The sequence below is a fragment of the Phoca vitulina genome, unplaced genomic scaffold (assembly GCF_004348235.1).
Source record: "Phoca vitulina isolate PV1807 unplaced genomic scaffold, GSC_HSeal_1.0 scaffold5, whole genome shotgun sequence".
NCBI classification, from domain to species: domain Eukaryota; kingdom Metazoa; phylum Chordata; class Mammalia; order Carnivora; family Phocidae; genus Phoca; species Phoca vitulina.
This window is the reverse complement of record NW_022589708.1, coordinates 55,354,843-55,374,077: the sequence shown is the minus strand read 5'-3', so window position 1 is coordinate 55,374,077 and position 19,235 is coordinate 55,354,843. Positions and strand designations below refer to the sequence as shown.

The 19,235-nt window shown below is 49.4% G+C and overlaps 1 protein-coding gene across 1 annotated transcript in view; it reads left to right on the top strand.

Annotated features, from left to right (window-relative positions):
• The window catches only part of ERICH6B (glutamate rich 6B), a 49,116-nt gene extending 34,242 nt beyond the window's left edge, over window positions 1–14,874 (top strand). The window contains exons 12-17 of the mRNA XM_032402542.1: window positions 2,416–2,430; window positions 3,642–3,784; window positions 9,499–9,584; window positions 9,757–9,909; window positions 12,010–12,235; window positions 14,659–14,874. Coding sequence (XP_032258433.1) covers window positions 2,416–2,430; window positions 3,642–3,784; window positions 9,499–9,584; window positions 9,757–9,909; window positions 12,010–12,235; window positions 14,659–14,874 — 839 coding nt within the window. The remainder of the gene's footprint in view (window positions 1–2,415; window positions 2,431–3,641; window positions 3,785–9,498; window positions 9,585–9,756; window positions 9,910–12,009; window positions 12,236–14,658) is intronic.
• Window positions 14,875–19,235: the final 4,361 nt, after the last annotated feature.

The following is a 19,235-nucleotide window of genomic DNA, read 5'->3' as shown; positions in this document are numbered from 1 at the left end:
TGTCTTTCATCCCTTGGCACCTCAAGCAAAGCACCCAGTAGGCACTCAATAAGTGTTTTGTTTTGTTTTGTTTGATGGGTGTAGGCATGCATGATTTTTTTCTCCTTTGGGAAATTAAGGCCTACCAGGATACTCTGCTGTCACATGGCCAGGGTATGACTTCCAATTGGAAAATGAGACTTGATAATGGCCGGATTCCCATAGTGCCGCACCCCCACCCCTGCGAACTCCCTGCTCCTCTGGATAACTGAAGCCTCGAAGGTTTGAGCTTTTTTATACAAAAAAAGCAACATTTCAAATAGATAAAAGGCAACCCCTCCACGTCCTGGTTGTTACCAGTCCCAAAGAAATCTCCCAGCCTCTTTTGAGATACAAACTCATTTACTTCCGATATGCAGACCATTCCCCATTCCAGGCACACAGACCCATGTCTCTGCACACTCCGCTTCCCGAGCGCAGGCTGGCTGCATGGGTGTGGGACCTATGATCAGTCACTTGGGGCTCTACACTTAGAGAGGCCGTGCTTGGCTTAATGCCCTGCTGCTGTCACTGCTTGAAATTCTTAATAATTTTAGAACAAGGACCCCTGCATTTTCACTTTGCAACAGGGCCTCTCGAATTAGGTAGCCCTTCCTGTTCAGAACCATCTCATCTGGGAAAAGAGGTGAGAGAACACTACACAGCCTGAATCATGAGCCGTCACAATTCAAAGCTCCCTGCGTGAAGGCTACAGATCTATGGACCCTCTCCCGGTGGCCGGCGCCGTGCGGGCATTATTCACAGTAACTCCATAGGTCTGTGTAGACAGCAGAATCCCATTTTAAGGAAACCGAGGCTCAGAAAGGTGGCCTAAGCCTCGCCCTCATAATGGCAGAGCTCGATGTACAGCACAGACCCGGGTGTCCATGATTTTAGCTTTCTGACAGGGAAACAAAATGAGCATATAAATGTCCTCTTTTATCTTTACCTTTTCAGAAATGTCTTCTATTAATTTCTAATGGACACTCAGGAACTGTGGCTGGGCTCCCGTCAGCTCTTTCCCTCTGACAAATCGTTATCAGTCATAAGCAAGCCCTGCAGCAGGACGGTGCTCCTCACAGTCCTACACGGGTCTCCAAATGACCCTGCCCTGCCACCTCTGTCTCGTCACTTTCCTGAGGAAAAGCTTCCTCTCTGAGCTCTAGTTCCTTAGACATGCCATAGTCCTAGATTCTCCTTTTCCCATCTCCCACCGCCCCTCCCCATTCTCACTGACTCTGCCTCAGGCACCTTCATCTCTCCCCTGGAAGGAGCTCTCCCTAGTCTCCCTGACTCCCTTCTTCTCCTCTCTCAGTCCTTCCTTTGCATTGTTTCCCAAATAATCTTTTTAATACTCCTCATTGGCCCTCCATTGCCTCCCGGAAAATGCCCACCTTCCTCATGTGGCTTAGAAGGTTCTCACTTTTTCCCCTCCAGACACACTGGTTTTTTCGTTCTTCATGGAATAGGCCAGGCATCCCCTACCACAGGACCTTTGTACTTGCTGTTCCTCTGCCCAGAGCACTCTTCACTCCAATATCCCTGTGGCTTGCTCCCTCACTTTATTCAGGTCTCTGCTTAACTGTCACCTTCTCAGAAATAGTTTCCTTGGCTACCCTTTATGAGCCAGTGCACACGCGCACACACACACACACACACACACACACACATCATTTTCCACCCTTCTCACCCTGCTTAGCTTTCCTTCAAAGCACTCCTAGCCATTCGGCATGGTAAGCTGTATCCGTTCACTTGTTTAGCATCTACCTCCTCTACTAGAATGGAGAGCAGGGACTACAGCAATCCCCGATACGGAGGACAGTTCTGGGCACCCAGGTACACAGCAGATCTTTACTAAATGAGTGAACAAGGGAATGCCCTGCCTGCCTCCCCGGAGTCACCGGTCACCTCTAACCCGGTCCCACTGTGGCCTTCGACAGCACCGTGCTGATGCTGGGAATTCCCGTCACCTGTTGGAAGCTTACCCTCCCCGCCGTCTCCTCAGCCTCCAGGCCTGCTCGGGTCCCTTCCTGCGAGCTCTCCCGGCCAAGGGCCCCGGGTGAAATTAGAACCTGGAGGGCAAGGAGAGACTCCAGAAAGGCCTCTCCAGACCAGTAGGTGGCCGTCTCCATAAGCAAGAGAACTTACTTCCGAGGCTCATCTTGGGCAGCCGAGAGACAAGCAGATGTCCACATCTGCCCGCCAGGTCTTGAGAGTTTACCTAGAGGCCTGCACTGGGTTCAGTCCCAGTATGTGGGCCAGACGGTCTCGACTACACACGGCTCTCTCAAGGCGGCGTCCTTGAAAATGGCTCCGGCTGTGGGAAGGGCCGGCGGGGCGGAAGGTGCATTCCAAGGATGGGGAGCAGGTGAGGAGCCTCTGATCACCTGGCTCTAGGTCAGAGGTCAACCAGTGGTCACGTGCTCCCATTTGACCTCCTCCAACAGTGGTAACCCCAGTGGTGGGCCGAGTAAGCTCTCTTAACTGATTTCCCCCGGACCCAGTTAGTTGCCAAGGGAATCGAGCTGTTCTGGCCCCTCTGTTCTGGCTATTTGTCTGAGGCCCACGGGCAGTCACTGGGAGCAGGGATTTTTCCTCAGCTGCCCTCCTCATTTAGTTCCAAAATTCAACTATTATCAAAATGGACGGAAATGATGATAAAAGGAAACTTGTTGCTGTGAAAACTAAGTTGAATGTTTTTTAAAAAACTCAATAAGAAAATAGCTTTTAAAAAAAAGGCTTTATTTTTTTAATATAACAAGTTATAAAGAAATTTATTTTTTTAATTTTATTTTATTATGTTACGTTAATCACCATACATTACATCATTAGTTTTTGATGTAGTGTTCCATGACTCATTGTTTTCATATAACACCGAGTGCTCCATGCAATACGTGCCCTCCTTGATACCCATCACTGGGCTAACCCATTCCCCCACCCCCCTCCCCTAAAAAAACTGCTTTAAATTAGATGCAGACAAAACAAACATTAAAGATTGGGGAATAGATAGAATTTTTTTTTAAGTCCGTGATTCTGCATTCAGACTATTTAGAAACTACCAAAACTGAAAATTATAGATAATTAGTTATGAACGTGACCAGACAGCCCGTCGTCAGACCCACCCACAAAGATCTTGCCCTACATTTTAAAATGGTGTGCTAATACACATTTATGTTTTAAGTTAAAATAACATGTTTAAAGTATGTTTCCTTTTTTTTTTAATGATTCCCCACTTTCACCTATTTTTTAAACGAACAGAGTTAGCAGCCACACTGGTTATTGGCATGTGGCTGGTAGATCACCCCCAGCATCCCCAAGTCTGGCCTAGGTGGTCTTCACCATGGTGTCTGGCAGCTAGCACTGGGCTGGCACATTGTAGGCTCTTGATAAATATATGTCGAATGAATGAATGCAGAAAATGAGAAAGCTGGAAATTCAACGCCTACATTTCTCTCCAAAGGTTTGCTCTTTCTACTTACTGGGCAGCCTTTGCTACTTGGGGGAATATGGCCAGTATCTCAAACCCTCGCACTCTCTTTGATGCCCTGAGAAAGATAGGTCTAAACTTTCTTTCTCTTCTCTACCAGACTTACTCAACCCCAGAACTGCAGGAGCAGCCCCAGATATATCTACTTTCACATTTCATTTATGGAATCAACCACCACCAGTCAAGGAGTCTGTGACAGAAGTCAAAAAAACCCGTCATGTTGTTCGTCATAAGAAGAAATTAGAAATAGATACAGACTGGGTACAGAGCAAGACTGAGGTAGGTAGGGCAGTGTGTTGGTGTTTTTTGTGCTGGGTTTTTGCTCAGGTGAGACATACACACACACCATCAGGGAGCTGTCAGAATATACAACATGAATACAAGCAAGAAAAATGTGCTCCACATAGAGAGGCACACTTGAGTGTGTGGGTTAAGGGCAGATTAACTGGGGCTTTTGCTAGGGTTCATTGAGACTCCTCTCCCTGAAGGGCTTGACTTAGGCAACAGGATGGCACTGGGAGGAGAATAAGGGAACTATACAATATATAGTTCCATCCCCTAATAAATTTAAAATCTATATCAAAAATTGATCACATAGTGAATGGATAAATAAACTGTGGTACATCCATACAATGGAATATTACTCAGTGCTAAAAAGAAATGAGCTATCAAGCCATAGAAAGATATGGAGGAAACTTAAATTCATATTACTAAGTCAAGGAGGCTAATCTGAAAAGTCTACATATTGTAGGATTCCTACTATATGACGTAAGTCCTTGAGTCATTCCAACTATAAGACAAAACTATGGAAACAATATAAAGGAGGGATGAATAGGTAGAGCATGGAGGAATTTTAGGGCAGTAAAAATACTCTGTATGAAACAGTAATGGTGGACACATGCCATTATACATTTTCCAAACCCATAGAATATAAAACACCAAGAGGGGACCCTAATGCAACCTATGGAGTCTGGGTGATAATGATGTGCCATTGTAGGTTCATGGACTATAATGGACACTGTGGTGCAAGGTGTAGAAAGTGAGCGAGTCTGTGCATGGGTGTAGGGAAAAAAGATGTATGGGAATCTCTGTACTTCCTGCTCAATTTTGCTGGGACCTGCTCTAAAAAATAAAGCCTTTTAAAGAAAAACACTTACATGGTAAATTTATAAAAATGTATATTGTAATATTTGGATACTATACATAAGTGAAAACATCTCAAAGTGTTAGAGTCATTCACAGTGAGCTAACAACCAGGTCTGAAGCTCAAAAAGAGTCACTGAAGTGGGAATGAGGAAGATGTGATAGGCTTTATGCCTTCTGAATACATAAAGTAAGAACCAACTATGCCCCAGGGCCTCTTCCAGGTGCTGGAGATACAAGGGTGGACAAAGCCCCTGTGCCCATGGAATTTATATTCCAGATAAGGAGACAGCCAATGTATAACAAACTGTTGAGTGCCCCGTCAGGTATTGTTAGGAGCCATGGACAAAGCAGCATAAGGGGCTCGTGAGTTGTTGGCCCGAGAGGAGAGTTGCTCTCATACCCATAGGGCAGGTGGGGAAGTGCCCTTTGAGTCTAGGCACGAATGAAATGAGGGGCAGAGCAAACAGGTCAAGGACAGCTGTGGGCAAGTGAGAGATGGATAGGGAATGAGCTCAGATACCCTGGTCAGGTAGAGCCTCGTGGGTAATCTTAGTAAGACTTTAGATTTTATCCAAAGGATGATATGAAGTCACAAGGATCTGGAGCAGGGGAGGAACATCATCTGATTTATGCTCTAGAAGAACTTTTCTGGCTATGTGCAGAGAATAGATTTAATGAGACAAGAATGGAGGCAGGAAGTTCAGCTGAGAGCCGGGGCATCAATTCAGGTGAAAGATGAGGGGCATCGCAACTAGGGCGGGGGCAGCAGAGGTGGTGGAAAGCACCACCTCTATTTTTTTGAAGGAAGAATCAAAAAGGCTTTCTCTTAAATTCAATACATGTGAGAGAAAGAGAAGATGAAAGGACGAATCTAAGAATTTTGGCCTGAGCAGCTGAGTAAATGCTATGTAACTATTTACTAAATTGGAGAACACAAGAAGCCTAATGTAACCTCACATTGTGTAACACCATGCAAGTGATAAAGCACTTCTACATGTAATGTCAGCTGAGCTTTTCCCAACAATCTCATGGGGTATGGTATTGCTATCAACATTTTACAGTTGAAGAGAGTGAGACCTAAAAAATCTTAAAATGACTGTCACACGGACATAGAGCCTCCTCTTGAAACAGTTCCCAAAGCTAAGAGGTTTAATAACCAGATGTATGTTTCTTGCTCATGTCACATCTGACTTGAGTCTCCTAGCTCTCTTGAGTGGCTCTCCTTGAGGCTGGCTCCTGGGAATCTGGGCTCTTTCATTACGGGTCTCTGCCATCTTGGAGTCCTTTGTGTCCCGTGGCATGGACAGGAAGTGAAGTCATGGTCTAGGCTTAAATCTATCAACCAAAAGAAGTCACATGACGCCTCCTAGATGCAAGAGAGCTGGGAAGTGGATTTCTGCTGTGTGTCCAGAGGAAAATGAAAACAGTTTGCACTAAGTGGAAAAGCAACCAAACATCCTAAAGTGATGAGGCTGGCCTCACCTTGTGACAAAAGTAGGAGAGAACCGGAAACCAACACTGTCAACCAAGGTATGACTCTTTCAGCCTCCAGAAAGGAATGGAAAGTTTGGTATCCCTTCATCTCTTGGGCCTGTATGAAGAAGGGAAGTCAGTGGACCAGCCAGAACTCCTGCAGATGGAGTAATCAAGGGAAAGCCGGGGGACTCTCTAGATTGTACCAGACGTGGAATGGTGAGGGTGTTGGAAGCCTTCAGAGATCTTCAGCTTCCCCACACGAATGGTGATGAGATGTCAGCTTTTAGATAAGCCACTTGTTATATAATTCCCAGTGAGGGAAAATGTGACAACTCCACCTCCAGGTCAGAGATTTTGCTTTGCCTGTGGGGTCCTCATCGCCAGGAAAATGTCATTCCATGACAATTGAATTTGACAGGCAGACAGCGTCTCGGAGTAAGTCGGGCTTTCATGGACTGTGTGAACAGAAGACCTAAAATACAAATATCCTCTCCCGTGAGTAATAGCTAGAAGCTCCTTCCAGGCCATCAGGAACAAACCAGCCCCGGATGTCTTTACAAAGCCCTTTTTTAGGTTAAAAAAGAAAAAAGCAGTGATGTGCAGACTGAATGTGGGAAGTAGCCGGGAGCTTAATGGTTGGAGGCAGCGTGTCCCATGGACAAGCCTCCAGGCGAGGGGCAGATGGCTGGCCTCTGACTCTCCTCTCCCTAGACAACTTGGTGTTCATCATTTATCCTCATCTGCAGGGGGGCCGGTGACCGTGCCTACATTGTAGGGTCCTTGTGCTGTGGAAGAAAGTGGTCGGCGCAGTGCTGGGTGTGGGGATGGAGTCCGTTTGCGGACCTTTGTCACCTCGAGTGGGTTTTACCCAGATGCCCAGGTTCCTGGGCATTCCAAGGCATGCCCTGAGAAGCCCGCAGCCCCAGCTCCTCAGATGGCTGCATCTTTTTCTTTGATTGTCTTAGATTTAAGCATTCTGCTGTAAGCTTTCTTGAACAAAGGGGTCTTCAACGGTTAAAAATAATAGCTGGAGAACTGCTGACCCATTTAGAGCGATGTGGGACACTAGATGACCCAAAAAGCCTTCCTACTGCAAACACCTGGGAAATGTAGATGGCATGTAAAAAGCATCAGAAATGTAGAGCAGAGTGTGTAAGAAAGTGAGGGACATAATCAACACCAGAAAGAGATAGAAACCGAGACACCAGAAGAGCGAGCATGTGAGCAGGGGGTGGGTGAGGTGGGGCGGTGTGCTGGGGAGCGGAGGGCCAGAAGGAGACCAGCTCATCCTGATAATCCAGGCGCTTGGGTGTTCATGCCCAGATGGGAACACAAGACAAGGACATGTGTCCTTCACAAGGAAATAGCCACACGTGAAACAGCTCCAATAATCAATGACATACTGAGCCACAAAACAAGTCTCAGCAAACGCTCAACAGCTGATATCACAGACTATGCTCTCTTACCCCAGTGAGTTTTAATTAGTCATAATAACATCACCCAAAGCAACTTGTGCATTTGCAAATTTAAAAACACACTTGCAAATAACTTGTGTGTCAAAGAAGAGATCATATTGGAAATTCAAAAATATTTAGAATGGAATGAAAGGTAAACATCTCTATGCATGGGAAACAGCTAAAATGGTATTTTGAGAGCAATGCTATAGCTTTAAATGCTTATATTAAGAAAGAGGAGGAGGATCAAGAAGAAGAAAGATGAAAACAATGCGCTCAATATTCAATTTGAGGAATTAGAAAAATAAAATAGAGTAATATAGAAAATCTACAGAAGGTAGAAGTATATACATGATAATAATAAGACTAAAAATTGATACAATGGGAAACAAATAGAATAAACAAACCAAAAGCTGGCTCTCTGAAAAGACTAGTTAAAAAAGCAAATCTTCAGGTGAGGTTTATCCAGGAAAAAAAAGAGAGAGAGAGAGAGAAGATAGTCGTAATAAAAAAAAAAAAAAAAATGAAGACAAGGTCATAACTACAGAGGCAGTAGAGGGTTGTTTTTTTTTTTTTAAACACCATATGACAACAGTTTTAGGACAATAAATTTGAAAATTTACCTAAAATGAACAATGTCCTAGAAAAATATAATTCACTAAAACTGAATCAAGAAGAGATTTTAAAAACCCTGAATACAATGCCAAAGTTATGGGTTGAATTGTATCCCCCTAAAAAGATATATTTAAGTCCTAAGCCCCGGTGCCTAAGAATGGACCCTTCTTTGGAAAATTGGTCTTTAAGGATGTAGTTAAGAGGAGGTTATGCTGAAGCAGGACAGGCCCCTAATCCGGTGTGACTGGTATTCTTTCAAGAAGATGGCCATGTGAAGACACAGAGACCCAGGGAGGACAGCACATGAAGATGGAGGTAGACACTGAATAGACAGGCCAAGGAACAACAAGGATCACAGGTCATCACCAAAACCCAGGAGAGAGGCACATAAGAAATTCTTCCTCGGAGCCTCCAGAAAGAACTGACTCTACCAACACCTTGATTTCAGATTTCTGGCCTCCACCTCTATGAGAAAATAAATTTCTGTAGTTTTGAAGTGCTCCATTGGTGTTACTTTGTTACAGCAACCCTAGAAAACTAAAACAACCAACAACCTGGGTGCCTGGGTGGCTCAGTTGGTTAAGTGTCTGACTTTGGCTCAGGTATGATCCTAGGGTCCTGGGATCGAGTCCCATGTCCCCCCCTCAACAGGGAGCCTGCTTGTCCCTTTGCCCCTCCCCCATTCATGTTCTCTCTCTCTCTCTCTCTCTCTTCTCTCTCTCAGATAAATAAAATCTTTTAAAGAAAAAAGAAAGAGGGGCACCTGGGTGGCTCAGTCGTTAAGCGTCTGCCTTCGGCTCAGGTCATGATCCCAGGGTCCTGGGATGGAGCCCCGCATCGGGCTCCCTGCTCTGTGGGAAGCCTGCTTCTCCCTCTCCCACTCCCCCTGCTTGTGTTCCCTCTCTCGCTGTGTCTTTCTCTGTCAAATAAATAAATAAAATCTTTAAAAAAAAAAACATAAAAATAAAAAAAAGAAAAAAGAAAGAAAAACAACCAATAACCATTAGAGGATTGAAATGACAATGACAGTTTAAAATATACATGCGCACGTACACACACACAGAGTGATCCCTCTCTGGCTCCTGGGCATATAGATGAATAAACTGAGGAGGCCCTGAGAGGTTTCCTATCCCGGATCCTCAGCAAGGTGGTGGTAGTGATGGGTGGGGTAGTGATGGGTGGAGTGGCAGCGTGGGCATTCGGAGAGTAAACCCAGCCCGAGCACTCTCGTGACACCGTACTCTGAATTGGGACAATCAGCCCCTGTGCACTCTTTATAATAAGCTCATCTTTTCTTCCCAGGTGCATCACCATGATGTTAAATTAACTCTCTACCCCAGTGAGACTGTCTTCCAAATCCTCTTTCCTGATGGATCAGGCCAGATACAGTATCCACTGAAGCCCAGGGACGCTCACATTGACACATATTGACACATTCGGCGCCTCAAAAGTGGGTGGGTCAGGGCTGGGGTGTGGGTTTTCCTGAGGCCCGCATCCTCTGCAGGGCTCTGCCTTTCCCAGGGACCCCAAGGAGCTGCGTGTGCCTTAACTGTCTTCCAGCTACCCGTCAGGAAACCTGGCTATGCTCATCCTCAGTACAAAACAGAGAGAGTTCACATACATCATTCTGGAAGACAGTGAAGAAAGGTGTGTCCAGGCCCTTATCAACAACTCTGGCCATGCCACCTTCTATGATGAAAACAGAGAAATCTGGTAAGTTTGGGTCGTGAGTCCCAAACACCCTTCCCTACGGAGTGGCAGTGTGGTTAAGGGTTGATCCCCAGTCCGCACAGCCCTCCTCCCTCACTGGGTTAGGTCTCTCTCTCCCTCATTCGCTTGTGAATTTCTTTCTCCCACCCACACATGTTGCACATGGAGAGATGGGTATCATGTGGCAGCAAGGCAGGTCCCTGACCTCAGGGAAGGCACTCTGTCCTTGTCGCCATTGCTTCCGCAAGGGTGAAAGAGCAAGCAAAGACTCACGGTGACCACTTCTCTTGGCTCCATGTTTTCTACACTTGCTGAGAGTCAAGTTGAGAATTACCTGAGAAAAACCCAGTACCCCTCTGTCCCAGGTGCCTCAGAGAGCAGGGTGTGGTCAGGGCTTTGGAGACACATGTATTGTGCACAAAAACCAAACTTCTAAATATTTTGTGATCGCTGAACTTAGTTCTTAAGTTCCCATTTCTGGCCATGGTGGGAAACTTCATCTTACAAAATCAAGGTAATCTGGCCACTTCAAAATCTTTCTCCATCTTTTTGGGGGTAAGTATTCCTTTTTTTTTTTTTTTTCCCCAAAATTTCCCCCTTCCCTTCCCTACTAAGTGGTCATGGAGTGGGCAATGCCTACCATCTTGCATCAACTTTATACTTCCTTTCTTCTTGATTGTCAAAACCAGATTTATGCTTTTAATTCAAAAAAAATATTTTGACTCTGCCAGCCTTGGTTTTTAAGAATATTTTCTTTCCTTTTTTTTTTTTTTAAGATTTGTTTATTTGAGAGTGGTGGGGGAGGGTTGGCTGGGACAGAGGAAGAGCAAGTCTTAAGCAGCGGGGCTTGATCCCACAACCCTGAGACCACGACCTGAAACCCAGAGTCAGACACTTAACCGACTGTGCCGCCCAAGCGCCCTTTAAGAATATTTTCTTAAATATTTTTTGTGTTTTATTATTTTTCTGTGTTTTTTGTTTTTTCTTTAATTTTTCTTTTTTTTTTCTTTTTCATTTTTTTTCTTTGAGCTTTTAAAACACTATTTCCTTGTTGACAACTTTGTTCTCAGGGGTATCTGCCCTGCCCTGAGGGCCTTTTGTATAGAAACATGTCTGAAAGATGCAGGAAGTACCAGGTAGCCGGTGGAGGCAAGAAACTCAGCCAATTATCTCAAATAGTAACGCTACATTCTGTGGGGCCTCTTCTCCATAATGGCACTTACTTTTAGGGCCAGAAGAGAACTTAGGGAAATCTAGGAACTACTTTTATTTTCTTAGAGGATACAAGTGACTTACCCAGAGTCATACATAAAATTACAGGCAAAAGAGGCGCCTGGGTGGCTCAGTCAGTTAAGCATCTGCCTTCGGCTCAGGTCATGATCCCAGGGTCCTGGGATCGAGCCCTGCATGGGGCTCACTGCTCGGCGGGGAGTCTGCTTCTCCCTCTGCCTTGCCCCTCCCCCTGCTTGCACGCACGCGCGCGCTCTCTCTCTCTCTCTCAAATAAATAAATAAATAAATCTTAAAAAAAAATTAAGGGCCAAAAGTTTTATGACATTGGACTTAGCCTAAAATAAAGCACTTAAAAAAAATTTCTCAAATAAGGCATACAAAGAGATATCCCATCTTACCCCTGAATCTCAACCCATCAAAACCCAAGGGGAGGGGGGTGGGAGGATGGGTTAGCCTGGTGATGGGTATTGAGGAGGGCACGTTCTGCATGGAGCACTGGGTGTTATGCACAAACAATGAATCATGGAACACTATATCTAAAACTAATGATGTAATGTATGGGGATTAACATAACAATAAAAAAATTAAAAAAAAAAAAACCCAAGGGGAAGAATGATGCTCCGACTGGGGAAGGGCTGACCCCCACCTTCCTGATTCCCCTTCTGTCGGTCTGGTGTGGGGCCTGGAGATCTACGTTCTTTAAAAGCTTCCCAGGTGTTTGTGCAGGTCAGCGGGGGTAGGAACCCAGGCCAGGAGGAAAGAGAAAGGGAAGGAGGCAGGGATGGCGGCAGGCCTGCATTCACCCCAGGGAAGGCTCTGCCCTTTGCACACAGGCCAAGCCCCATGCTTGCCTGATCCTTTCTCGGTCTAGGTTGAGCCTGAGCCAAAACCTGGGCTACTACTTCCCCAAAGGCAAACACCAGAAGGCCTGGAACTGGTGGGATCTGAGCCTCCACGTCCATGCGCCCCCTTTCCAGTCCATCTCCTTGAAAATCAACCGGTACATCAAGGTACAAATAAGGAGCCAGGATAAGATCGCTTTCTGCTTCAGCCACCAAAAGAAGCACATCTGCTTAAACCTGGGCACCAAGTACAAGGTAAGGTCTCAACTCCCTCTGCCAGGCAGGTGCCCACTGGGCCATGCCACGGGCCTCTCTCTGGGCCATGTTCTGCATCACTGCTACCCAGAGAGAGACACGGCCACCTTCGTTGACCTGACGCTTGACAGAGGCATTCATTTACCATCCGAGCACCTCGAGACCCCGAGCACCTCGAGATGTGGAGCTGATGAAACAGACAGCCTCAAAGAGCCCAGCTGCAAGCCAGACCAAAAAAGCAAAGACGTCAACATACGTTTTCTCACCTGATGCTCACATCAGCCTTGTCAGTAGGCAGGGACAGAAACCAGGGGGAAATCTGTGTCCCCAGGCCTGCCATTGGTGTCCTCTTCTCTCCTCCCCCAACACACTCATCTCCGAGTAAAGGAGCACCTGGAAGTTCAGGGGGCTCTGCCTGGGCTGGACAAGAAAGTAGCAAAGATGTGTTCACGTCCTAGGGCTGCCATGACTAATGACCGCAACCCGGCTGGCTTAAACAGAAACTCTCACAGCTCTGGAGGCTAGAAGTCTGAACTCCAGGTGTCAGCAGGGCCACACTCCCTCCAAAGGGCTCTGGGGAGAATCCTTCCTTGCCTCTCCCAGCTTCTGGGGTCCCTAGGCGTCCGTTGGCTGGTGGCAGCGTCGCTCCGACCTTCTACCTTCACGCAGCTTTCTTCTCTGTGTCTCCGTGTGTCCAATGTCCCCCTCTTTTCTCTTATAAGGACACCAGACAGCGGATTTAGGGCCCACCCTAAGTCCAGGATGACCTCATCCTGAGATCCTTCACTTAATTACATCTGCAAAAATCCTCTCTTCAACCCCCTGCAAATGGGGAGTCTGCACCTGGGAGTTCTGTGAGAGGGCAAGAAGGTGGGCTCCTGAGACCCTTCCCTAGGCCCAGAGTTCAGGAGAGGAATAGGGTGTCCTTGGCCCCCCGCTGAGACCCGCACAAGACCCTGCTCCTGCTTTGGCTCCTCGGAAGGCTCTGTTTACAGACCCACCAGAGAGACATTCGAGGTCTCTGAAAGTAGGACTGCCGCCTGGGGAGACAGACAGACAGACAGACAGACATGTTTCCTGGGAGGTGAGCAGAGAAGTAGGTTGATGGAGGAAGCAACCAAACAGCAGACTCAGGCAAAATTACACCATATGAAATTCTGGGAAGGAGAGTAGGGAACATGCTAGGTTTAGCTTGCCCAGGACGGAGGTGTTTTCCGGGACCCAGGACTCTGAGTGCTCAAACTGGGAAAGTTCCAAGTGGATCTGGACAGCTGGTCCCCTGGCCTGGGAAGGCCTGCCATTTTATATCCCGAAAAATCACGTCCAAACCTCCTTACCTACCCCGGATTTCCCAGAGCAGCCAACCCAGTAGAGAGGAGCCACACGGTACCATCCGCTGGTCACCCCCCGCACAGCGGTGACGCGCTAAGGGAGCAGCTGGGGGTAGAGAGGGTACGAGGACCCGGGCCCCTGGGCTTTGGATGACGGTGGGGTCCCACTGATGGAGGGGGCCAGGAGGGGAAGCCAGTGGCCAGGAAGGGCAGGTGAGGGCTGGTACAGGCAGAAACCCCAGGAGGCCTGGCAGCCCCAGGAGCGGGGCCAGTGCAAGGGGGGGGGGGGGGGCAAACGAAGCAAATAGCACACGTGTGACTGACTAGGCAGCAGGTCCACCGAGGCCGGGCAGCCAGGCACCCTAGGAAGAACATACTAGCCCTCCTCTTCCTCTGAGACACCAGGCCGACCTCATGCACCTTCTGTGCCCATTACTGTCTGTGAAATGGACACCACCTTGTTGTAAGGCTTAAATAAGATACTTGGGTGAAAGCATTTCATAAGCTGGATACGTCACCGAGATAGAACATCCTGGTGTGATCCTTCATTATTTCTCCCTCCGGGAGACCCTCTGCTCAGCCTCTGTAGGCCACAAACCAAGGCAGGAGTCGGCCTAGAGGTGGCTTCCCTGGGGCAGTGCCTCATCCCAGCAAAACCCAGACACGCTCCAGGGGAGGCCGAGCTGGAAGTGGACAGACAGGCAGACGCTGTGGACGGTTTCCCGGCTGTGGTAGAGCTCCAGTCTCCCCAACCCTGCTCCCATGGTGGGAATTCATGGGGAGGAGCCAGACACCCCTAGAAAGACACAGCCTTTGCAAGGCAGGCCACACAAGGGCTCAGGAGCCGGTTGGGGTCCTTGGTTTGGGGTCAGGCTGGAGGGTGGCCTCAGCCCCCGTCTCTGTAGCTGTGTGGTCGCAGGCCCGGGCCAAATGAGGGGAGCATTGCTGGTGACAAGACTAGGAGCACAGATTTGCCCTGGAGTGAGTTTCCAGGGGAGACCTGGTCCTGGTCCAAGGGGCCTAATCCTGGGGTGGAAAGCACGGTGTCTGGACAGCATTTGTCCTCACCTAGCCTTCTGTGAATTCCCACAGTTCATAACCCCGGAGGTGCTGAGTGAAATGAAGCAGAAGGCCATCCTGGAGGTAGAATTTGGTTCAACAGCTCAGAAGATGCAGGTCCTCCTGGGGAAAATGAGTAGAATCCTGAATTTCCTGACCATCCCTGATTTGGAAAACTTCATAGAGGCTGCCAGGATCTTGCGAACCAACAACCTGGAGCACAAGGGGAACTCTTACTTCCAAGAGTAGGGCAGTCACCACATTGTGCCAGGGCCCTCTCCAGCCACCATGAACTGTCTCCGGAGAGTTATCAGGAGCGCCAAGGAAAACCCCAGAGCCCTATGTATGTCTCTTGAGAGTTGATTTGTCGTTTGGGACTTATCACAGCTCCTTGGTTTGAAAAAAGAATCTGTGGCTGGGCACGGAAAAACCCTCACCCGACAGCACGAGGAGCAGGTTGTTTCAGTAGGCGATACCGGTCAACCCCTGTCCTGCGTGCCCCCACCGGTCACTTGAATGCAGTCCTTTTGCAGCCTTCCTGTACTCGGGTTGACTCAGGACACAGCCGGTCTCAAAGCGTACCTCTGCCCGTTGTTGGCTATGCGACCCTGGGCAAGTAGCTTTGTGCCTCAGTTTCCTTGTCAGCCAGATGGGTCTAGATATCCCCAGAGGTTCTCACTAACCCTAACATCATCACAAACACCCCTCTGCCACCCCTGCCAAGGCAGAGGGAGACCCAGACAGCGAACCAACGCCAGATTGCTGCAGGTCCCCTAACCCAGGAGCTGGTCAGGAGCCTGAAGGGACACACATTCAAACCCCCTCCACTAGCTGGGACACTTCTGCTCACTGGTAACAGTCACTCATCCAAGTAGGTAAAGCAAAATGGGAATGAGTCATCTGGACGGAAGGTGCAGTGGGTCTGAGAAAAGGATCAGAGCATGGGAAGCCCCCAGAAGCCAGAGGACTTCCGTCCTCATCTCTGTGACAGTCCTGATCTCTTGTCCTGAAGACATGTTGTCTATGCGCCTCACTTCACGGGGCTCTGCCTCCTGATCTCTCTCAAAAGCCCCCAGGGGTCCCTGATTGGCCTGGCTTGATCAGGAGGCCACTCTTGGTCCAGCCCCACGTGGTAGGGAGGGTGGGGTTATGTCTTGATGCCCGTGCACAGGGATGGGCGGGAGTTTCTAGAAAAGGGGGACTCAGGAGGTGGGCAGCCCCCTACAGTGTGCCTCTTCTACATCCCGGGACACGGCCACTTTCCGGGATGATCTCCACTGCAGCCTAAACCAAGCCGGGATAGGAAACCCCTTCCTCCCAGCCAGCCTGGCAACTGGCCATTCCCTGCCACGACAATGACACCAGAGACCCCCTTCGTGGCCCTGCCCCCTTGCTGATCTCACATGGCCTGCCAGCGACCTTCACCGACGTCATCATGGCCCCGAGCCACGACAGCCCAGCAGCTGAGGCAGCACTGGAGGTGGGCAGAGGTGGGCAGTGGGGGGCGGACGCGGTCATGCCCACTATTTGCCACATTGCTGGCCGACGGTACCCTCAGCTAGAACAACAGTCCCTGTGGCGCAAGGCAATGAGCCCTAAATGACACAGACGACCGCCGGAGCAGCCTCCCCCTCCCAAGCCCACGTCAGAGTCTCAGTGGGCCCTGTTTGGTCCGCACTCGTGCCGAGGGCCTAGAAGCCCTTTTTTCTTACCCGCCACGAGAAGCAGAAGCTTCCAGGTTGGTCCCAGCAACAAACAAGCTCCCCCCAAGCTCGTGGCTGGCTCAGAGCCAGCGCTCACGTCTCCTCCAGGACTGAAGGACCAGCCGGCCCTGGCTCGGGGTCCTGGCACCACGGCGTGCTCGCTGCGCAAACTCGGGCACCCTGGTGAGCCCGTGTCCTCCCCCGGCACAGGAGGGCCATCCTGGAGCTCGCCTCCCACGGTTACACCCTGGGGGTTAAAGTGGCGTCGATAAAGCACTGCGCGCCGAGCTTCCTGAGCGCGCTCTCACGACCGTCAGCCCGCTCCCCTCCCCGGGAGTCCTCCTTGCACGGACCCGAAATCGTTCTTCCACTCACGCAGAGCCTGTCAACAGGCGGCTGCGCAGAGGGGTTCTGTTTGGTCAGCCCCGTTTGAAAATCTTTTGTTGCCGACATTTAAAGGCCCAGAGATTTCACATAGAGGCACGGGGTTCCAGGTCCCCTGGGACCCGCGGCTCTGTGCCAGGGTCGCCAGAGACTGGACAGAATCACACAGGAATCAGGGACTGTTCTCACAAGGGAAAGCCGATCACCTCACAGACCGGGAAGGAAATAAAGCCGCCAACCAGATGGCCAGGAACTGCACAGATCTAGATTCCCCCCACTCCGTGCGTTTGCTGGAGGCCCCACACCGGGTGCCGTCCACAGCAGAAACTTACTGTCGGGCTTCCGGAGCCTGGAGGTCCGAGATCCAGGGCTTCCCTCTGGAGGCGCGAGGGGAGCGTGTGTTCCGGGCCCCGGCCGCTTCTGGTGGGTCCTGGGCTTGAGGCAGACCTCGCCAGGCCTTCTCCCTGCGTGTGTGTCTCTGAGTCACAGTCCCCCTTTTTATATGGACACCAGTCACATAGGAGGGGGTATGGCCTCATCTTGACTACACCTGCAACAACCGATTTCCAAATAAGGTCACACTTCCAGGCCCTGGGGGTTAGGACGCCAACACAGGAATGTGGGGGGTGGGGGCACGAATTCAACCTGTAACACTCTCTGCCTCCCGTCCTGGGCCCTTCCCAGGTCCTCACCTTCCTGAGGGGACAAATTCTGACTGACCACCATTCTATCTTCAATGACTTGGCAGGAAAAGGTGCTTCTCCTGGAAATGAAAACGAACGAAGTTGGGCTGTTTATGAATACCAACCTGTTCAGTTACACACAAGGGTTCCCTGATGGGTAACAATTAGTGACTGCCCCAAGGCAAATGGAGCCTCGTGCAGTGCCCACAAAATTACTAATGAATTCAGTAACTAATTAGGCCATGCAACAAATACACACTGAGCTTCCGCCATGTGCTCAAGGTGCCCCTGGGGAGATTAGGCTGGGGCTCAGAGAAGCCAGCGATAGCAAAACAAAGCAACTGTGGCTTTGTGGAGGAGCACAGCACAGCAGAGCCCCCTGGGTGAGAGGGAAGGTCACGGAGTGAAGAGTGGGGGTGAGGGCGCGGGCTGGGAGTACCCAGGAGGGAACAAAGAACCTCCAAGAGCCCCCACCAGCACCAAGGCCAAGGATGGAACCGTGGCCCGCTGACTGGGGGCGAGGGGGGCGCGGGATTTCATTGGAGTGCTGGGGAGCCGCCAACTTCCTACTTGGATGGCAGGAGAACTCACTCCAGAGCCCCCCACGCTGCCACAGCGGCCATGTAGAAGGAAAAAGAGACATACCGGCAACAGGAGGCCCCTTTCCCCCGTGCCGTGCAGTGTACCTCCAGCACCCTACAAAGCCTAAGTCTGCACCCGCTGGCAAAGGAGGAATGTTCTCTGGGTCCAGCTCCAGAGTCTCCCAGGAGGGCCCAAAAAGGTGGATTTGGAGCTGCGAGGCCATAAATCGGTAGCTGGCGCAGAGACCGTCCTCCCGAGCCTGCCCGAGATGAACGCGGTTGTGGTGACGCTCAGTCCAGGACCTGCCACAGCAGAGTCCGCACCAACGCCTTCTGCGTTCAAGAACTATCTACATCGGTGATACTTCCTGCGCTTATCCCTCTGTTTCTCTAGCCTCTGGTCTGTCCCCCCCCCCCCCCCCGCCCGGTGACAAAGCCCTTTCCTGCCCAAGCGAGACTGTGACGAAGCCTGGCGCGTGCACTCACAGACCCGGACCGACGCGGAGGGTGAGCAGTGAGGAGCCGAGGCCAGACGCACAGATGCGCGGGAGCCCCACGGGCCGTCAGAGGACGGACAAGCTGGGGGACAAGCGGCCACGGGGAGAGAAGTGCTCCAGAGAGGAAGCAATGAAGTTCCTCCTTGCTGAGAAGCAACATTCTCTTACCAACGCACTGAGGCTTCTCTACCAAACGGCCCCCTTTCAAAAACGAAGGTTGACTATTCTTTCTTGCAAGGTAATAAATAGCAGAAGAGAATTTAAAGATATGGGATTGTTAAACCAGGGTGAAAATACAAACTCGTTTTTATTGCTACTTCCGTAACATTAAATTTCAACACAACTCTGTGCTGACAGTACTCAGGAAATTGGCAGTTTTGCAAACAAAGAAAAATTAAATTATCTTTCAACTAACGAAGCATTAAGAGGCTTCAAAAATGTCTTCCCACAATAATTATCTTACCAAAAAATCCACACGATACAAGTAAAACCGAGGAAATGTGAACAGACTGGTGGAGTGTACCAATGTCCATATCCTGCTTGTGATAATGTATTCTACTTTCACAGGATGTTCCCACTGGGAGAAATCGGGGGAAAGGTACAGAGGGTCTCCCTGTATTCTTACAACCGCATGTGAATCACAAGCTAGCTCAATAAAAATTTCAATTAAAAAATTATTTTTTAAAAAGAATCCATACACACAACAGACATGTGAGGACAAAGTAGGAAGCAAAAATCTTTATTTTTTAAAAAATTCACATT